The sequence below is a fragment of the Onychostoma macrolepis genome, chromosome 07 (genome assembly GCF_012432095.1).
Source record: "Onychostoma macrolepis isolate SWU-2019 chromosome 07, ASM1243209v1, whole genome shotgun sequence".
In the NCBI taxonomy this organism is placed as follows: Eukaryota; Metazoa; Chordata; class Actinopteri; order Cypriniformes; family Cyprinidae; genus Onychostoma; species Onychostoma macrolepis.
In genome coordinates this window covers 44,484,096-44,505,006 of record NC_081161.1, presented here as the reverse complement: position 1 = coordinate 44,505,006, position 20,911 = coordinate 44,484,096, and the positions used below count along the sequence as shown (strand labels likewise).

Genomic DNA, 20,911 nt, shown 5'->3' with positions numbered 1-20,911 from the left:
TCAAATGTAATACTTATGTTTTCATTTATTACTTATATTACTTATTTATATTTTATTTAAAATGTGTTATTCATTATTTACTTTTTTAATAAAGCATAAAGGAATAGAACAGTGAAGAATATGCTAGGTCCAAATTTAGCATGGAAATAATCATTTTGAACTATTTGCAAATAATATTTTTAAATCTGCATACGTTCACTCTTATTTGTATTCCTAATTTGAATTCCTAATTACAAGAATCATATAAATGATACCATATTTTCCATTAAAAATTAATCAAGTATCGTAAAAGTATTGTTTCTATAGTAAAACAGTTGTCAAATATTAAATGTTTTGTTCGTTCTATTGTACAGTGAGGAAAACAAGTATTTGAACACCCTGCTATTTTGCAAGTTCTCCCACTTAGAAATCATGGAGGGGTCTAAAATTGTCATCGTAGGTGCATGTCCACTGTGAGAGACATAATCTAAAAAAAAAAAATCCAGAAATCACAATGTATGATTTTTTAACTATTTATTTGTATGATACAGCTGCAAATAAGTATTTGAACACCTGAGAAAATCAATGTTAATATTTGGTACAGTAGCCTTTGTTTGCAATTACAGAGGTCAAACGTTTCCTGTAGTTTTTCACCAGGTTTGCACACACTGCAGGAGGGATTTTGGCCCACTCCTCCACACAGATCTTCTCTAGATCAGTCAGGTTTCTGGCTTTGAGCTCCCTCCAAAGATTCTCTATTGGGTTTAGGTCTGGAGACTGGCTAGGCCACGCCAGAACCTTGATATGCTTCTTACAGAGCCACTCCTTGGTTATCCTGGCTGTGTGCTTCGGGTCATTGTCATATTAGAAGACCCAGCATCGACCCATCTTCAATGCTCTAACTGAGGGAAGGAGGTTGTTCCCCAAAATCTCGCAATACATGGCCCAATACATCCTCTCCTTAATACAGTGCAGTCGCCCTGTCCCATGTGCAGAAAAACACCCCCAAAGCATGATGCTACCACCCCCATGCTTCACAGTAGGGATGGTGTTCTTGGGATGGTACTCATCATTCTTCTTCCTCCAAACACGTTTAGTGGAATTATGACCAAAAAGTTCTATTTTGGTCTCATCTGACCACATGACTTTCTCCCATGACTCCTCTGGATCATCGGCAAACTTAAGTCGGGCCTGGACATGTGCTGGTTTAAGCAGGGGAACCTTCCGTGCCATGCATGATTTCAAACCATGACGTCTTAGTGTATTACCAACAGTAACCTTGGAAACGGTGGTCCCAGCTCTTTTCAGGTCATTGACCAGCTCCTCCCATGTAGTTCTGGGCTGATTTCTCACCTTTCTTAGGATCATTGAGACCCCACGAGGTGAGATCTCGCATGGAGCCCCAGTCCGAGGGAGATTGACAGTCATGTTTAGCTTCTTCCATTTTCTAATGATTGCTCCAACAGTGGACCTTTTTTCACCAAGCTGCTTGGCAATTTCCCCGTCGCCCTTTCCAGCCTTGTGGAGGTGTACAATTTTGTCCCTAGTGTCTTTGGACAGCTCTTTGGTCTTGGCCATGTTAGTAGTTGGATTCTTACTGATTGTATGGGGTGGACAGGTGTCTTTATGCAGCTAACGACCTCAAACAGGTGCATCTAATTTAGGATAATAAATGGAGTGGAGGTGGACATTTTAAAGGCAGACTAACAGGTCTTTGAGGGTCAGAATTCTAGCTGATAGACAGGTGTTCAAATACTTATTTGCAGCTGTATCATACAAATAAATAGTTAAAAAATCATACATTGTGATTTCTGGATTTTTTTTTTTAGATTATGTCTCTCACAGTGGACATGCACCTACGATGACAATTTCAGACCCCTCCATGATTTCTAAGTGGGAGAGCTTGCAAAATAGCAGGGTGTTCAAATACTTATTTTCCTCACTGTACATGTGTTAAAACTGACACTTTTGCTTGGAATTCTCGCTCTGCTTCAGTGAACAGTAAACGCCGCCTGCTTTGATTTGATTGGCCGTCTCAGTGGTTTTGACAGTGACGAGTGCTGTTAGACTGCGAGGGCAGACCAGCCTAAAAACATCACTTTTAAACCTTTTTGTCATTCTGACAGCAACAGAGCGCTGTGTAATCGAGTTCAGCAGAGCACTGCAACAACTTACAATACTGGGGGAACAATTTAGCCAATTCTAACTACTGGAATTATTGTCCCCCTCAATGTCTTCAGTGATTATGGCCCTGGAACAACCCCCAAAAGGACAAGAGAGGCGAAACGCCACCAACTGTCCAAAAACAAATCCCATCCCAAACCCAAAGCTGCCATGAGACGAGAATCTGTGCCGCTCACGTCAAACCAACAGATGCAAGTTTGACCCCAAAAACAGCCGACTGACAAACCCGAGCATGAGGGTTTCTCAAGACCCCCTCTCGACGGGATCTTCCTCATCTGTTCCTCACCAAACGCTGCTCAGCTGCAGAAACAAGAGTGAGGAGGAGTTCAGAGTTTTTATCCCAAAGCAGCTGACCAAATACAAGTGAGGACTGAACACTGAATATTATGGGATGAAACACCTCTTGACATAAAACAGCAAGTATCCGTTGTCCCCGGCGTCCTCGGACACCTCGCTCCAGCTGCTTCTTCTGACAGACGCGTCGCTGCACCGCAGCCATCCGTCCTCCCTGCGCTCACGGATCTGACTGATGTAGTGTCCTGCGAGACCCAGAAACTTCAGCGTCCATTCACGACGGACTGGAACTGATCACATGACCAGCGAATGAACGAATGAGACGAATGAAAATTCTTACCAAAAAACAAATGGCTTCCCGCATGAGACACAACAGCAGAGAGTCTGTACTGTGAGCTGATGACGACTGGAGCTTCTTCCTGTTTAACACACGGAGATTATAAGATAATGCTGTCTATCTGACTATCTATCCATATATCTATCTATCTATATATCTATCCATCTATCCATCTATCTATCTATCTATCTATCCATCCATCCATCCATCCATCCATCCATCCATCCATCCATCCATCCATCCATCCATCCATCCATCCATCCATCCATCCATCCATCCATCCATCCATCCATCCATCCATCCATCCATCCATCCATCCATCCATCTATCTATCTATCTATCTATCTATCTGTATATCTATCTATCTATCTATCTATATATCTATCTATCTATCTCTTTCCTGTGGTGTCTGTGGAGCAACTCTGTTCTTTTTCCTGAATATTTTCTGGAGAAATGATCGGCTGCCTGCTCTGCTGTTTTCATCTGTCTCTGGCTGCTTTGTTCTCTCTGTTGAAGATCACAGACCAAAAAATAAAACACTTCATGAAAAACTAAAAATAAAAGAATGGCTAATCTCTTCCTGAAGCTGTCTTAAAGAGTAATTAACAGTCACTGCAGCATTGCTAATTATAATCTTCGACGACTAAAACCCCCAAACACTGAAATATTACTTAGTAGTTGATAAAAGATCTGTCTCTCTTCTCAGGTTGGTCTTCAAAATAACTTCCAAATTCCAGAAGTTACATTTGAAAATAATCAGCAAAACATTTCCCACACTTTGCACAAATCTAAACCTAATGCACACTGACATGCAACAAAACACTATTAAAAATAGATCAATTATAATATGCAAATCAGTGAAGAGAGACTGACATCAAAACACAATCAGATGCACAGAAGCCTGTTCAAATGCAATCAGATATAATGGTGTGCATCCAGGAATAACACTGTAATCACTCACAGTTATATGATGAACAGGACGGCTGTTCTGTAACTGTACCTTTAACGCAGGACAGCGTCAGCTCCTCAGGAATCTCCAGTCGATTCTTCAGCTTGATCATGGAGGACGTGAAGTCAAAGCGCTGCACCAGAAGGACCAGGACCCTGCAGAGACATGCGAGTGAGCAGACGTTACAGAGCAGCTCATGATTGGCTGTTCTCCAGATCAGTAACTGATCAGCAGCGTGTCGTACCGAGGAAGAGAGAGAAACTTCAGGGTCTCAGAGGCCTGTGGTCCTCCACACAGACTGCACACGCAATCAATGAACGACGCCTGAGACAACAAACACAGACATCAGCTGATTAGAGACACGAGCCTCCTGTTCATGTAATATAATGACTTCAGCGCTGATACTCACGTTCATGTACTGCTGCAGACTGTCTGTGAGACTCGCATGAGGGCCGATGACCAGCGAGAGGCAGTTTGATTCCTCTGTGAAACTCTTCATGAGGCCACAGCTAAAATAACAGAGTGAACATAAACGTTTCAATGTTGGGCTTCTTTTGAATGAGCATGAATTCATACAAATGCATTCATCTTTAGGCCAAACTTTGGTGACATTAAATGTCAGATGATGCTTGGCATTACCTGTTGCAGGTGCGCTCGCTTCTGAGCTTGAACTCCATACTGGACACGGGGCAAGTGTATGAGGGATGAGACGATCTCAAGCTCATGCTTTCCTCTTTTAGACGGGACAGACAAGCCATGAAGAACTCGTGTGCATCCTGAGAGGAGATAGAGAAGGTAAATCCAGCTCATAAACAAACAGCTTACAGTCACCAAGACTGCATAACAGTCCACATTTATATTGTTCAGCTGATAAGATCAGGATGAATTGTCACGGCTGGTTTGTGTGAAACAGCATAATCAAGGAAGTTTTGCTAATTAATCTAGTTAAGAAGCCTGGTTTAAGGCGTCCTCACCTGCTGACAGTGTCCCTTGAAAACTGGAAAGTGACTTTCTATGTAGCTTTTAACTTTAGCCAAGTGTGTTTCCTTCAGATCAGAGTCACTGCTGTCCATCCGCTCATGTGCAGGTCAGTTAACGCCTGGAAACAAACACATTAATATTATTAGAACTGTTTTAGTGCCACAATTAAAGGTTATTCTGCTCTACTCGAGAATGTCATGAGAGCTACAATATGACACGCAACTTACAGTTTTGTTCATCTGCTTACACACTAAATCTTTACTTGTCACACAATTTCTGAAAGCTGACACTCAAACAGCAGAAGCACACAACAAATCTGGTACCTGAGCAGCGTGGCGCTGTCTGTGTGATTCTCCTGCTGCGAGAGCAAATCTTCCCGAAAGGGAGAAACGCTGAGGAGGCACTGAATGACGGAGTTCATATAGCACGTGTTTCCTAAATTAGGAAGACTGTAGCCAGATAGCGTTGTTAGTGGACAGACATATTAGACAAACTACAGCTGACTGTATTTGTGCTTTTTTGATCTAAAGGTTTCTAAATATGTGAGACTAGTTTTGCAGAGAAGTTCATAATAAAGCACGAGCGTCCAGACATTCAAAAGCATCTTTACCCCAGCACAGCTTGATCAGCATCATCCTCCTCAGCTGATTTCTCTTCAGACGCTTCCTCCTGTTCCTCCAAAGACTTGAGCAGCTCTTTCAGTGAATCCTTGCTCAGATCATGCCACTGGACTCCGAAACTGGCCAGCAATTCTACAAGACTGAAGAAAACACCACACATATGTTACCTAATATTGTGCTCGTCCATGGGAGGTTGGGCATATGAGACAAAAAAAGGCCAAATTACAGTAACCTGCTGCTACACACAGATACTCACCGCTCAACATCAATAGTCTCGAAGGTCAGAGCTGCGTCTGTAAAGAGATCAATTATGCAGTTTTAGTCAAACATAGTATCATACTACAGACATCAGCAAAGACTTTCTAAAGCAGACAATATTCACTTATATTTGCATTTATTACTACTAAAACCTCTGGATGTATAATTAATTCTCACCTGTGAAGGGTTTTGTCTCTTGAGCAGAGACTCTGTCTGCAGATGAAGGACCATCAACACTGAGAGAAGGAGGTTTAGTCCCTTCAACTACTGCTGAGAAGAAATATTACAATATTACAAATAATACAAGGAATGATCTGTCGTTCAAACCATTTGCCTGTTTCTTTAAATGTTCACAGTAAAGGAGTAAATCTGAATTTTAGAGCTTTAACAGCTCAGATGAAGCAAAAGTAGAGTAGAAAAGCTGCAGAACTGAATCATATGTTACCTGTGACGGGTTCAGTCTCCTGAATCTCAGTCTGCAGCTCAGACGCTGTTTGTTCTGAGGATCTGACGTCTGCAGATGAGGAGGAACCAGGAGGAACTACTGCTGTGAAGACATGCTTTTGTCAATGTTAATGATACAAACTTTTTTATTGAGGACATAAAGGTATAGAAACTAGGCAAGCTTTAGGAAGTAGATCCTGAACGATCAGAAACACATAGAGCTAAGAAAACCTGATGATTGAGGCAGAAAAACTCAAAAAGAATGTAAGAAATGTCTGTGAAAGCGTCTGTAACCTCCGACTGCTTCTTTCTTCTGGTCGGCAGTCAGCAGATCAACTTCTTGAAGCTCCTCAGAAGATCTGCCGACTGCACTCGAGTCGTCGCTGGTCTTCTGAGTCTGGATGGAAGACGTCTTATCCTGCTCAGAAGACGAGGACACGCCACAGAATGACAGCATTCTGCAGAAGAAGCACCGCAGACCTTTAAATCTGCGTTTGCCTGAGGAAGAAGAGGAAGATGAGGAAGATGAGGGTGGTTTGTCACGGTCTTCAGGAGCTGCACTGGACGAGTCCATCACATCCACTGAAGAACACAGCGCTAACTTGACCCTCTTCTTCTTCTTCTCCTCCTTTTTGGGATTTTTATCCATTTTTTCATCGGACTGATGAACGGCACGCACCAAATTCTAGAAGAATAAACATAACTCAGAATTATACTTTATGTTTGATAATCTGTTCATAAGTGGAGACTGAGGCACGTTGCTATAAATTGAGCCAAAAAGTTCAGTTAGACAATATTTTAAATTCTTATACCGCTTTAGGAATAATTAGCCTATTATTCTCAGCTGGTTCACATTTAAACAAATTTATACAAAGCATGCATCCAGATATGCATAAAATGCATAAACAGATTTACTTGTATTTATTTGTAAGTAATCCAGTCACAACTGTTAGTATCGACATTTTAAATACACATAGGTTGAACATTTTTGATTATAATGATTATAATGGTGGAATAATGATGTAAAAGTTCAGTAAGTATTTTTTGTTCAGATTTGTGTATTCAGACTGGAGTAAACCGCCTCGGCCTCCTTAAAAACCCCGTTCGGCGTCAGACCTACCTTCACCAACCAAACCATTTTGATGAAGGTGTAATAATGTAATAATGACTGATGAAGCTGCAGGTGATCTGATCTGAGCGCGAGCGCTACACGGAGTCTTACTGTGACGTCACACAGCCTCCGTCGCCAACGTTCTATGCTCGCGCGCTTTTTTTTTTTTTTTTCTTTTTCTTTGAAAATAATCTTTTAAAGTGAAGTTAGTTGTCTAGTTAAATTTTATTTAATATTGATGTCTGTAAATGTCTGCTCAGCCTTTTAATATAATATGAAGTTGAAGGTGATCGTTACAGGTTACTTTTGTAGGTAAAATGTTCAAATAAAAATCCGACTTCATCAACAAAACGGTGTATTTCATAAACACTGTTATTTGATTTTTGATTTATTTTTATTTTTTTACACATCTGTCAATATCTGGATCTATTGGATTGGATTAATGTCTATATGTTTGCTCATCTTTTTACTATAAAATTATCGTTATATGCTTTTCCCCCTTGTTGTATAAACCTTAGACAGGTATGGGGATGGAAGCATACAACTGAGATAGCATCATAATAGATTGATAACAGATATAAGTAGAGTAATAAAAAACAAAAATAAACAAAACAAATAAATATATAAATAGAAATAAATAAAGACTAATAATAATAATAATAATAATAATAATAATAGAGACAACAAATGTTATTAGCAACAATAATAACTATAATAATGTTAATCATAATGATAATAATAACAATAATAAAAATAATGATTTCATCAAAATTGGGGAGGGGTGGAGTACAACAAAGAGGGCAGGTATAAATAATAATATTAATATTGGATTATAAATTAATAAATATTGAATAATTGGGGGGTGCCTCCGATCCAACCGTGGCTACGACATATCAGAACTTAATTCCCCAGCCCATGTCACACCCCAACGGGGGTGCCAGGGAAGGACGCTGCTAAGCAACAGGCACATCCCCCCGTCTCCCCGTCTCCCCAAACATCAGCCATCAGCCGTCTATTTATTTATTTATTTTCTAATTAATTATGTTTTTAATGTGTGGATATGTATATGTCTCAGCTAGTTTGAGATGCATTAAAAAAGTGAGATGTGTAGTGCAGCCCAGGTCAGGGACCCGGCCCACCCACACAGCCCACTTGCCCTGTATGTTTTTTGTTTTTTGAGACGGCGGGGAGTCACTAGCCCCCCCCCCAACCCCCACATCCACCCACCCGTATTACACCTACACCACACCAGATACAGACCTGCATGTCACAGCCTACTGGGGACTGGAGGCCAAACATATACATGCACGTAGATTAACCTTTTCTTAAGCCCTTTCTCAGTGTTTCCTCATTGATGTTGTCCTCCACCCCTTCCCAAAACTCAAAGGATAATATTCAAATTAAGTTCAAGTAGTACTGTAGGTGAAGATGTGTTGTTGTGATTGGTCTCAGACAAAGAAGTTCAACAGATTTATGACTGCTGGAGGGTAATGAGAGATGACCAGAAGGGGTGTAATTCTACTGTATTATGAGATGAACTGGATAGATTTTCCATTGAGATATATTCAATTAGTAGATTTTTCCAGGATGCGATATGTATGGATTTTCTTGATTTCCAGTTCATGAGGATAGTTTTCTTGGCGATAGCTAGCGCCACCAGGAGTAACTGACTGTTTATATTGTCTAAACTGATTATGGATATATCGCCTAGTAAACAAACTGATGGAGAGTTTGGGATGTGACATCCCAAAGTGACCGATAGTGATTCAATGACCTTTTCCAAAAAAATTTTTAATTGGGGTACAATACCAAAGGGTGTGAACATATGTATCTGTTTCATTTTGGGTGCAATGTGAACATGTTTCTGAAGTGAATCCCATTTTAAACAATTTCTGTCCGGTTAAGTGAAATCTGTGAAGTACTTTATATTGTACAAGTTGCAAGTTGGCATTTTTTGTCATAAAATAGATATTTTTGCAGATTTGTGTCCAGAAATCGGCATCAGGAGCAATAGATAGGTCTGATTCCCACTTAGCATGTGGTAAACTTAATGTGTTGTCTGATTTTAATATTATTCTATATATTTTGGAGAGTAGTTTTTTTGAGGACGGTATATTAATTAACTCTGAGATTAAAGGTGAGAGTTCTAGATTAACGGTTCGAATGTTCATTTTTGATTGGATAGATGATTTGATTTGTAGATATTCCAAAAAACTATTACTCCTGATGCCGTATTCCTGGACCAGATATGAAAATGAGGCCAGATTATTTCTATGAAAGATGTGATGGAGTTGTGTGATGCCCTTTTCTGCCCATGTGTGTAAATTAAGTGGCTTTTTATTAACTGTATAATCTGGATTATTCCAAATGGAGGTGTATTTAGATGGAGCAAGAGGAGTGTTTGTGATTTGGTGAAATTTCCACCAGGCTGTCAGAGCTGCTGCTATAGTTGGTGCTTTAAAACAGGGGTGTTTTTTGATTGTCTGACTGTAGAATGGTAAATCTGAAATTAGAATATCCTTACAAATTGTTTGCTCAATATCTAGCCATATGTTTTCTGATGAGTTTGGGTGAATCCATTTGTATATCTGTTGAAGCCGATTAGCCAGAGAGTAGTGGTAGAAATGTGGTGCTTCCAATCCTCCTTGTGTTTTTGGTTTCTGTAGAGTAGATAGTTTAATTCTTGGGGTCTTATTTTTCCAGTAAAATTTGGTAATAATTGAGTCTAAAGATTTAAACCAGGCGAGGGTGGGTTGTGTTGGGATCATTGAGAATAAATAATTTAGTTTAGGGAGTATAGTCATTTTGATTACTGATATTCTGCCCATAATGGATAATGGTAATTTCATCCAGCGTTGAAGATCATCATTTATTGTTTTGAGTAATGGGGTGAAATTAAGACTAACCAGCTCTGACAGCCTGGGGGAAATATTAATGCCTAAATATGTGATGTGATTGGTGCATAGAGGGATAGGTGATGTCTGGGATGTCACATCCAAGCTATTGTGATTTAATGAAAGAATAGAAGATTTACTCCAGTTGACTGAATATTCAGAAATGTGAGAAAATTAATCAATAAGTTTAATTGTTTCTTGTAATGATGATGAGCGATCTTGTAAATATAGTAATATGTCATCTGCATAAAGACTGATTTTGTGCTGTATGTTTAGTGTTTGAACTCCTTTAATGTAGCTGTTTTGGCGGATGGCTGCTGCTAACGGTTCGATAAAAATGGTGAAAAGTGAGGGGGAGAGTGAGCATCCTTGTCTAGTCCCGCGGTGCAGTGTGAAGCTACGTGATGTTAGTCCATTAGTGATGACAGTGCCTCAAGGTGATGTATATAGAATTTTAATCCAATTGATGAATGACTCCCCAAAACCAAACCTCTCTAATGTGGAAAACAGGAATTTCCAGTTGACCCTGTCAAAAGCTTTTTCCGCATCCAGAGTGGCTATGATGGCTTTTGCTTTTTGAATTGAAGAATAGTACATTAAGTTAAATAATCTGCGTGTATTGGTGGATGCTAGTCTACCTTTAATGAAACCGTTTTGATCTGGGTGTATTATAGATGGTGTGACCTTTTCTATTCTATGAGATAATACTTTGGGAATGATTTTAATGTCAGCATTGATCAGAGAAACGGGACGGTAGCCTGATGGTAATTTTGGATCTTTATTGGGTTTGAGAAGAAGTGTAATTGTGGCAGTATTCATATTAGCTGGGAGTTTTAATTTTTGTTGTGACTCATTTAACATTCTGATGAAGAGGTGATAAAGTGGACCAAAAGTGTTTGTAGAACTCAGCGGGGAATCCATCAGGACCTGGTGCTTTATTATTAGGCATGTGTTGTAGTGCTGTAAGAAGTTCGGGTTGTGTGATGGGTGATTCTAGGCTGTTTCTTTGGTGTTCATTTAGTTGTGGCAGATTGATACTGTTGAGAAATGAGTTTATGTCATTTTGATTTGGGTCTTTTTCTGATGAGTATAATTTGCTATAAAAATTTTGAAAAATTTGGTTAATTTCTTCCGGTGAGTTGGTGGGTTTTCCTGCTGGGTCTGTAATAACTGAGATTGTTGCTTTTTCCTTGTTTCGTTTGATTTGATTTGCCAAGTATTTACCAGATTTATTACTATGGTGAAATTCTTCTTGTCTGAGCCTATGAATCAGGAATTGAGTATGTTTATTGATTATTGCATTTAATTTAAGTTTATATTCTCTTAATTTATTTTGGGTTTCTTCTGTTGGGTTATTTATACTGATGTCTTGAAGTTGTTTAATTTTCTGTTCCAGTTCTATTTCTTGTTCTTTTTCCTTCTTTTTTTTGTAAACGGAGTATGAGATTATTTTCCCTCGTAGTACTGCTTTTCCCGTTTCCCACAGAAGAGAGGGAGATAATCCAGGGGTGTCATTCATTTCTAAAAAGAATGCCCACTCTCTTTTAAAATAGTTGTCAAAATCTGGGTCTTTCAAAAGAGATGTGTTAAAACGCCATCTAGTAGCAGGTTTATGAGGTTCACTTCTGTTCCATTTTAATGTTACTGGGGCATGGTCGCTAATGACAATTGGATGAATCTTTGATTCAGAAATGTTTGATAAATGTTTGACATAATAGAATTACTGGTGAGAAAGAAATCAATGCGGGAATATGAGTGATGGACTGGTGAGAAAAACGAGTATTGTTTAGTATTTGGGTGTTGTAATCGACAGCTATCACCAAGACCAAAATCACTCATGAACTGTTTTATGGTTTCTGCAGATTGCCACATGTGTTTATTACTTAAACTAGATCTATCTATTACATTAATGAAAACAATGATTTTTTTTTTTTTTTTTTTAATGAAATCGTTTCATAATATAAGTACATTATAATTTAGATTCATAATTCATTGGCTAAACACAAAGCAGTAATGGAGTATCTACACATTATTCAGATGTATAGCACAAAGTATCAGGTCTCTCTGTCCTCAGTGTCTATAGGGCTATAAGAGGGCAGATCTCTGATTTAATTACATTTACACAATTACAGTATTTTAGCACTGAAATAAAATATTGATGTTCCAAATAGTTTGTGGGAACACAAACACACACAAAATAAATAATAATAATAATTGTGGTCTCTCATGTAGAAGTTTATCCTGTTATAGTTTACTCCAATCCTGTAAATGTGAAAAGGCTCCATTAATTGCTCCACAAAGGACGGAGGAAACACCTGAGGATCTTTATAAACCACACATTTTACACACATCAATACTGTATCTCACTTTTTTTAAATTTACTACAAATTTCTTATTCAACTGAACTTCAACAACAGTGTTCATGAGTGAAATCTGATGACAGTCTGGAGCACTGAATGTTATTCTCAGCTTCTCGAAAGTCTTTATAATAGTGTTGTAAATTTCTAATTGTTTGTTCATTATACTCAGCCAAAATCCACCAACAGATCCATCTGCCTTTTCCTCTAAAGCTGACATTGACTATCATGAAATGGCCTGAACATTGTGTCAGTCTGTGAGCTTCAAGAGGAACTGAAACCTCTAAATATAAGTAAATAATCACAGAATTGTCATGATTTTCCTGTAGTTCAGTGATACATACTCATCTGCATCGACACAAAATAATGCTTCACTTCAACTTCTCATGAACTGCAGATATTGGTTGATGAAATGCAGTGGTGGTCAGTAAGTAGCTTTACTTCGTTACTGTACTTAAGTACATTTTTCAAGTATTTGTACTTTACTGGAGTAGTTTTATTTTGAGTAACTTTTACTTTTACTTCACTGCATAAAACATATTGTTACTCCTTATAATACATCACGTGCTCCGAGATGCAGAAGCGGTGTCTGATTCATGAACAAACTGATTATTTTCAATGAACCTGTTGAATCGTTTCGCAAATCGCAACAAACGATTCATTCACGAATTGGAATGATCCGATTGCAGCTGTTCTCGAGTCGCAACTCACTGATTCAAATGATTCGTTTAGAGCGAGTCTCCAGTGAACTCAACTCATCTTGAGAGTGCGCGCGCATCTGATGCTGAGAAGAGTAAAGTTACTAATGTTGAATTTTAGGATTAATTATTGTAACTGAAAATCATATTTAGGTCAAAACTGTCAGTTGTTTGTGAACTAAATCTGCTGTAAAGGGTGATCTATTTAAGCCCACTGAAATGCTTGAATGCAGACAGATCAATGTCAGTGTTTTAGGTCAAAAAACGAAAACATTAAAATAACACAGATTAAATAAAATAATTCATGCACGTTCATATTCCCCACTGCTGTAACCTTAGCGGTTTTATTCAAATGCTATGCATGTAGCCCTATGTGAAGTCTGTTTTTATATTGTTTATCAACAGTATACATTTTTATATTGTTTAGATCAACTAGCCGAGTAGACAGATATGAATGTTTATTCATAACCATACTGAAAATAAATGAATATTGTTAGCTGATGCTAACTGTCTAGCTAACAAGCTTGCTGGTGCTAAGTTGAGGACATTTTTAGATATAAAGTCCAAATATTTTTATTCAACCCCCTAGATAGATTACATCTGAGGGTAAAAGAAAGGATGTGATGTTCAGAAGATGGTAACTACAGTAATTATCAAAGTGGGAAGTGATGCCCTCTGGGGGCATTTGGCCAGAGGTGTTTTAACACCACAGACAAAAAATCATTATGAAAATGTGATTATATTTTCCTAATCCCAGGTATTTTGAGCAGTATGATTATAAAAATATGTGCTAATATAAAATTAAATTAAGTAGTCTATATAAAATTCCAAAATAAATCTATCTATCAGTACTTTTTTACTTAAGTACATAAAAAATCGAGTACTTTTGTACTTTCACTCGAGTAAAATTGAAAAAGCAGTACTTTTACTTTTACTGGAGTAATATTTTATAATACGTATCTGTACGTTTACTCAAGTATTTGATTTGTGTACTTCGTCCAGCACTGATGAAATGCTTGTGCTCTTGCGTGAGATGCTGTGAGGAAGTGTGTTTCTCTCTCTTCTGTTTCTCTGTATCTGCTGTCACGGATGCCTCAGTCTGTCGTCTAAACTTCTGGACATGAACGTCTTTCAAGAGTCCTGCTGCTCCATTTTAGGAGTTCTCCTGGTTTTTCTTCTCCAAGGTGAGTGACTTGAGATATCCAGCAGTTATTCCTGTATAGGGAATGCTTATGAATATTTTAAATTATTATTAAATATGAAGCTAAATGTGTTTAATGCAATGCATGCTTAAAGTGATTTTAGAATTAAAAATATATTGTGTATTATAATTCTACTGTTTGAAGCAAATGATCATGGACAGTTAGGTCACATCAGTGTTTCATCTGTGAGAAAAGACAGTTCGGTTCAGGAAACCTCAAGCCTTATCTTTAGTGAAGGTGCCATTAATAGAGTGCTTTTCTGTTGCAACAGACATTAAATTAATTGAAAAGCATGTTATTTCTGGGTTTATTTTGACTTGTCATTCAGTGCTGTGGAGTAAAAATATTATGTCATCAAAATGGCAAAAACATGCAACATTTACAAAAAAGACATACAGCTGTTGAGGTGATGTGGTGGAGAGTCAGGACAGGCTGCACGGATGGCAGGGAGTTTTTTCACAGAACAGCACCATACCGCCAAACCAAACTTTATGCATACGTCCTGACAGAAGTATGTTAATAGACATCTAAATGTGAAAAATATGGCATGAATTTGTGGCAGTATGTAGCCATTTTTTGTTGTTTGTTCTGTATTGTAAGGCAGGCCCGGCTCCAGAATCAAATCACGGAGGGTGCTTCTTAAAGGGTTACTCCAGTGGTTAAATATGAATTTTATGATGCTACTAGAATACTTTTTGTATGCAAAGAAAATAAAAATAAAAATTCCAACAATTTGTCTCCTCTCCGTCTCACCGTAGCGCCATTTTGGAGGCAGTTAGAAATACCAAGGGTTCACACAAAACCAGGAGAGTCTGCTTTTAGCTATTATGCGGCCCGCAGCTGGAAGCAGCTTCCAGAAGAGATCAGATCTGCTGAAACATTAGCCACATTTACATCCAGACTCAAAACTCATCTGTTCAGCTGTGCATTTACTGATGAACACTGTGCTACGTCTGAACTGACTGCACTGTATTTTATGTATAATCATTTTCTATTCTTAAATTGTTTTAAATGCATTTTAATTCAATTTCTAAATCATTTTAAAAGTTCCCTGTTTTATTGTTGTGATAATTTTTTTTTTTTTTTATTTATGATTATTTACTTCCTTTTATGTAAAGCACTTTGAATTACCATTGTGTATGAAATGTGCTATATAAATAAACTTGCCTTGCCATATTAACAACAACTTGGGCACAATTACAGCAGTAAAATCTGTTCAAGCCACCAGTTGATACAGCGTTTTTATTTATCTTATTTACTTGTTTATTTTTGATGAGATGAACTTGCAAACACCTTCAACTTGCATGTGTCACATACTGCTCAGTGAATCTAAAACACTCAGTGAATCAAATCACAAACTACATTTTAACCTCAAGATGTTTGCAGCCACATCAGGTGCAGTTTTTTAATACTAAAAGTAGGCTACCAGTATGGCCTAGATTTTCCCCTTAAAAGGGCTTTTAACACTGCACTTAGCCCCAAGTTGTCTTATATTTTTCTAAAACTCACTTTTATCCCCTGGTAAAGGAACGTTGCACATAATTGCCTTTTACCTGGGATTGACCTCGTTTATGCTGTTAACCCAGAATTCTGTGCCTAATGTGTAAAGTGTGGCGTTATGCTGTGTTTCAGATACTTAACATTTGGATTTTTCCCATTTCCTACTTGGAAATAACGTCTGGATCACCACTTGATGTTGGATATCCCACCTGTGAACTTGGTGCAGATCGATCAACCCTGACCTCAGTGACACGAGTTATTTGATGTGGTTTCCAAGATGGCAGCATCCTACTTCCAGCGAGCGTAGTGTGGAGCGGTCTCATGTCAAACTTAAAAACAAACCTTAACATTAGACATTACATATAGTGATACCTTGATTTTTTTCCTGCTTTTTGGGGACATTTTTGGTCTCCATGAGGAGACAAGCCTATAAATCAAACAGAATGAAGTGTTTTGAAAATCTTAAAAAACAGAAAGGGTAGGTTGAGGTGTAAAGCGATAGAATATACGGTCTGTACAGTATAAAAACCATTATGTCCCCATAAAACATGGAAAACCAACGTGTGTGTGTGTACCTGTTTTTCTATCCAGGTGGGGACTTAAATAATACACATAGACTCATGGGGACTTGTGTCACGGTGGGGATCTAAATTGAGGTAAACAAGCTAATAAATCACACTGTATGAAAGCCCAACGACGCCACCCAGTGGTATATTTATGTCCATAACTTTAATACTTGGACAAAGCTTAACAAATCGAGACATGCCCAGACAAGTGTCAGGAGACAGTCTATATGTATGGGTGGAGCGATTGACTTGTTCATTGTGCAAGAAAATGGACTACTGCATGTTTGTTTCTTCTGTGAGTGATTGATTAAAAAACCACACACACACTCCCATATGCATCTCCTATGGGCAAGCGCCTGTAACCATTCAAACATGCAAGGATAAACAACATAAAATCCTTAAACTGGGACCTGCTCTCTTGCTTCCGTTTCTCTAACCGGAAACTCCTACCACCATTTCTACTAGTGCCCAACCGACCCTTGAGCATCCCTTAAGCTCGTTCATGGTCCTTCGAGCCGGATTGGTACTTCTGTAGAGATGGATTCTGATCCTGTCAGCGCAGCAGACCCCGTGGTCCGACCCCGCACACAAAGAGAGCGACATCTCCCAGCCCATCTAGAGGATTATGAAGTCCAGCTCCCTGCACCCCTGCAATCAGCACCGCCTCCAGGTGACACCTCTTCACAGAGACATTCTAGACATTCCTCTAAGTCTATTTCATCTGGTACAGCCTCCAGAGCTACCTCCAGATCAAGACACAGTGCTTCAAGTAGATCTCCAAGACACGCTCTGTCTGACGTCCAAGCTGCAGTGCTGGAGGAGAAATTAAAGGCTCTTGAACTAGAGGAACTACGACGTCAAATTGAAGAGGATGCTACAGCAGACAAGGAATGTCAGAGACTTGACGACCAAGCCAGAGAGGCACTCAAAGCCAGAGAAGCCTTGGCTAAACAGATTGATACACGACGTCGTCTCAAAAAAGCACAAAATGAGCTTGAAGTTGCAAAGCTAGTCACCTCATTCCTTAAACAGGACAACAACAGCAGATCTGGATCACAGTCTAGCATCGCCAGTGACTTAGCTGAAGCAGAACATGGAGTAAGCCCACCTCCACAGAGAGCTGTTACTAATGATATTTTAATATCGTATGCCCAGTAAATGCTCAGATCTTCCTCGCCACAACCTGTGTTTCTTACCTCCGAAGCATCAGTATTGCTTCCTCCAGCCCCACAGGTGATGCAGCCTACATCCAGTGTCCAGGACTATACTCCTGAGGTGCGCCATCCAAATGTAGTGACATGGTCATCGCCTCCACGGGCAACAGCTCAGTTGACCTCAGACCTTAGAACAGTTTTCACTGGTCCATCACCCATTTACCCAGCTACCGTTACAGTGCAGCCAACCCCTCCTGTCACTACGGTAACTTACCAACAGACACCTGCTGTCAGTGTGCCTCCTTCAGTAGCTTCACCTCCAGACCCTGCAACCTCAGGGGTTTCTGTCCTTCCTCAGCCACGCCAAGTACTGTATCCTCACACTCAAGTGGCATTCCCGGCCCATTATTCAGTTCCAGCTCATGCCCTCCCAGCTCAAGCAGCAATCTATGTACCCCAAGCCCAGTCACCCGGACTAGAGATGCTAGCTGCTTCGGCTTATGGTATCCCAAAACCGGTCATACCCTCCTTTGAAAGTGGACGTGAAAGTGACTTTGCCCTGTTCAAAATGGCATTGGACAATCTGATGAACAATCAACAGCACTTAAGTGAACAGTACAAATATCAAGTGCTTCTAGGGCATTTAAAGCTTCCCAGTGCTATCCCGCTTGCCAAGGCATACATGCATGATCCCCGGCCGTACACAGCTGCATTACAAGCGCTGCAAGATAAATATGGACAACCACGCCAACTAGTCCAATGTGAGTTAGGTACCATATTGAACGCTCCCGCTGTAAAGTTTGGAGACGCTGAATATTTTGACGACTTCGCCTTAGCCATCCATTCATTGGTAGGGATGCTCCGGACTCTAGAAGGCCCAAATGGCTACGAGTTAAGGTGTGGATCACATGTTGATTGCCTTCTGAGCAAAATGCCACCATCGTATCGCACTTTGTACTTTGTTGAGTACTGTTTTAGCCATGGCATTCTCCAGACTGGCACAGACCGTACCTACACCCTGCCAGATTTCTCTGCTTGGTTACAGCTGAAGTCTCAGGCTAAGCGTATTTCAAACAGGGCAGCAGCACTCTACCAAAGTCAGGCAGCTAGGATAACCAAGAAGGATTCACACCCACCTTCGCGACCCAAGGACAGATCCACTTCGATCCTTTACTCAACAAACAGTACCTCACCTGTTCAAGGACAAACAAGAGTTCAGACTCCCAAGTTCCAACCATACTGTCCATACTGCAACAATAAGGACCATTTTCTAAATTCTTGCTCAAAATTCAAGCTTCTGACAACAGAGCAAATCTTGAAGTGGATAACGGAAGGAAAACGGTGTTGGAAATGTGGAAGATCACATCCTGCAGACAACTGTACTCTGAAGCGAGCTTGCAAAACTTGCAAAGAACTGCATCTCACCATTCTCCATGAAGCAGCCCAGCAGACACAACAGAGTGTTCTTCTAGTCAATGTTCCCCCTACCCAGGTTTACTTGGATCATCCCAACCGGTCTCCAAAGGTGATGCTGAAGGTGGTCAAGGTTCTACTCCACCACAGAGATAGAACCATGGAGACATATGCAGTGTTAGATGATGGCTCCGAGCGTAGCATTGTATTTCCACAGGCTGTGAAACAGTTAAACCTTACTGCAGCACCTGAAACGCTCACCCTATGTACAATACGTCAGGATGTACTTCACTTAAATGGAGCATCGGTTTCTTTCTCGGTGTCCCCGTTAAACAGGCCAACTAGAAAGTTCGAGATTAATCATGCCTTCAAAGCAGAGAACCTGAGACTGTCGGAACACTCTTATCCGATAGCTGCTCTCCAACGCAAATATGCCCATCTCCGGTCCTTGCCATTGTCACAGATCGAGCGAGCACAACCCTTGTTACTCATTGGGTCAGACATGCCTCATTTACTTGTGCCAGTCCAGCCCATACGAATGGGACCTCCTAATGCACCCATAGCTGTTCACACCAGACTCGGTTGGACTCTCCAAGGCCCTACTGGGTACAGCCTAACTATCCCTTGTGACCAACAATGCCTGAACATCACTGTAGATGGTCAGAATGCCGAGCTACTCAAGAACGTTGAGCGTCTTTGGCAGATTGACACCCTACCCTATATTAACGAAACAGTAGTCACTCGTTCTAAACAGGACCAACATGCTCTCACACTACTTCAAACTCGCACTACCAGGGTAGAGATTGACGGCATTCTACGATACGCCACTCCTTTGCTCAAACGACCAAATGCTATCACCCTTAAAGCCCCAAAGGAAGCAGTACTGGCGTCCCTTCGCAGCACTGAACGGAGACTCGCCAAAGACCCGAACCTGTCTGAAGCATACTGCACTGAGATGGACAAACTAGAGAAGGCTGGCTATGTGGCAGAAATCTCCGATCAGGAAGCTGAGAAGTCAGCTGAATCCTGGTACATTCCACACCATATGGTGAGACACAATGGCAAGAACAGAATTGTGTTTAACTGTTCCTTCCAGTATCAGGGTCAGTCATTAAATGAGCACCTCATTCCGGGTCCTATACTTGGTCCATCTCTGCTTGGAGTTTTGCTTCGGTTCAGGCAGCACACCATGGCCGTGAGCGGTGATGTGAAAGGTATGTTTCACCAGGTTCGCCTACTGCCAGATGACAAGGCGATTCTGCGCTTCCTGTGGAGAAACATGCAAAGGACTGAGCAGCCAAAGATCTATGAGTGGCAGGTCCCGCCCTTTGGCACAACTTGCAGTCCTTGTTGTGCTATATATGCACTGCAACGAATAGCCCATGACAACGGTGAAATTGATCCCACTCTGGCTGAATCAGTCACCCAATCATTTTACGTAGACAATTAGTCACCAGAAGAGACAGACGGCAGTGCGTAAGTGTTTTAATACTCATTCTTAGCTCTGTTGTTTAAATTAATTCCTTGTTGCTAGGAAAGAATAGTTCGTTTCCTACCTATTTCTATTCTGCTTTTTCGTTGTGGTTTATATTTTTGATTGCACTTATTGATCATTATAATAACTGCCCTTTAGCTTAAACTCCTTTCCTGCACTTAAGTGCGAAGTGTTAGTTTCGATTTGAGCCATTGCCCTGCGATTGGCTGGTGGTTGTGCTAATTAAAAGCGACCACAGCGACTGTAAAAACTATTTAAACTGCTCGGGCACTGTTAGACCCCGGGAGAAGGCGATTAGTCACCAGAAGAGACAGACGGCAGTGCGTAAGTGTTTTAATACTCATTCTTAGCTCTGTTGTTTAAATTAATTCCTTGTTGCTAGGAAAGAATAGTTCGTTTCCTACCTATTTCTATTCTGCTTTTTCGTTGTGGTTTATATTTTTGATTGCACTTATTGATCATTATAATAACTGCC

General features: G+C 40.0%; 2 protein-coding genes across 2 annotated transcripts; both read right to left on the bottom strand.

The window, feature by feature from the left end:
* Positions 1-2,196: 2,196 nt before the first annotated feature.
* Positions 2,197-4,816, bottom strand: LOC131544704 (ubiquitin carboxyl-terminal hydrolase 37-like). Its single transcript, XM_058783100.1, has 9 exons — positions 4,718-4,816; positions 4,383-4,519; positions 4,153-4,252; positions 3,988-4,067; positions 3,795-3,898; positions 3,199-3,301; positions 2,798-2,880; positions 2,564-2,702; positions 2,197-2,463 (listed from the first exon to the last, which is right to left on the bottom strand). The coding sequence occupies exons 1-9, from the start codon at positions 4,814-4,816 to the stop codon at positions 2,460-2,462; spliced, it is 849 nt and encodes a 282-aa protein (XP_058639083.1). The 3' UTR covers positions 2,197-2,459.
* Positions 4,817-4,906: 90 nt separating this feature from the next.
* On the bottom strand, positions 4,907-7,219 carry LOC131543887 (uncharacterized protein DDB_G0271670-like). Its single transcript, XM_058781695.1, has 8 exons — positions 7,167-7,219; positions 6,341-6,731; positions 6,048-6,149; positions 5,780-5,872; positions 5,601-5,637; positions 5,335-5,484; positions 5,048-5,173; positions 4,907-4,928 (listed from the first exon to the last, which is right to left on the bottom strand). Exons 1-8 carry the CDS (start codon positions 7,182-7,184, stop codon positions 4,907-4,909), a joined length of 939 nt encoding a protein of 312 aa, XP_058637678.1. The 5' UTR covers positions 7,185-7,219.
* Positions 7,220-20,911: the final 13,692 nt, after the last annotated feature.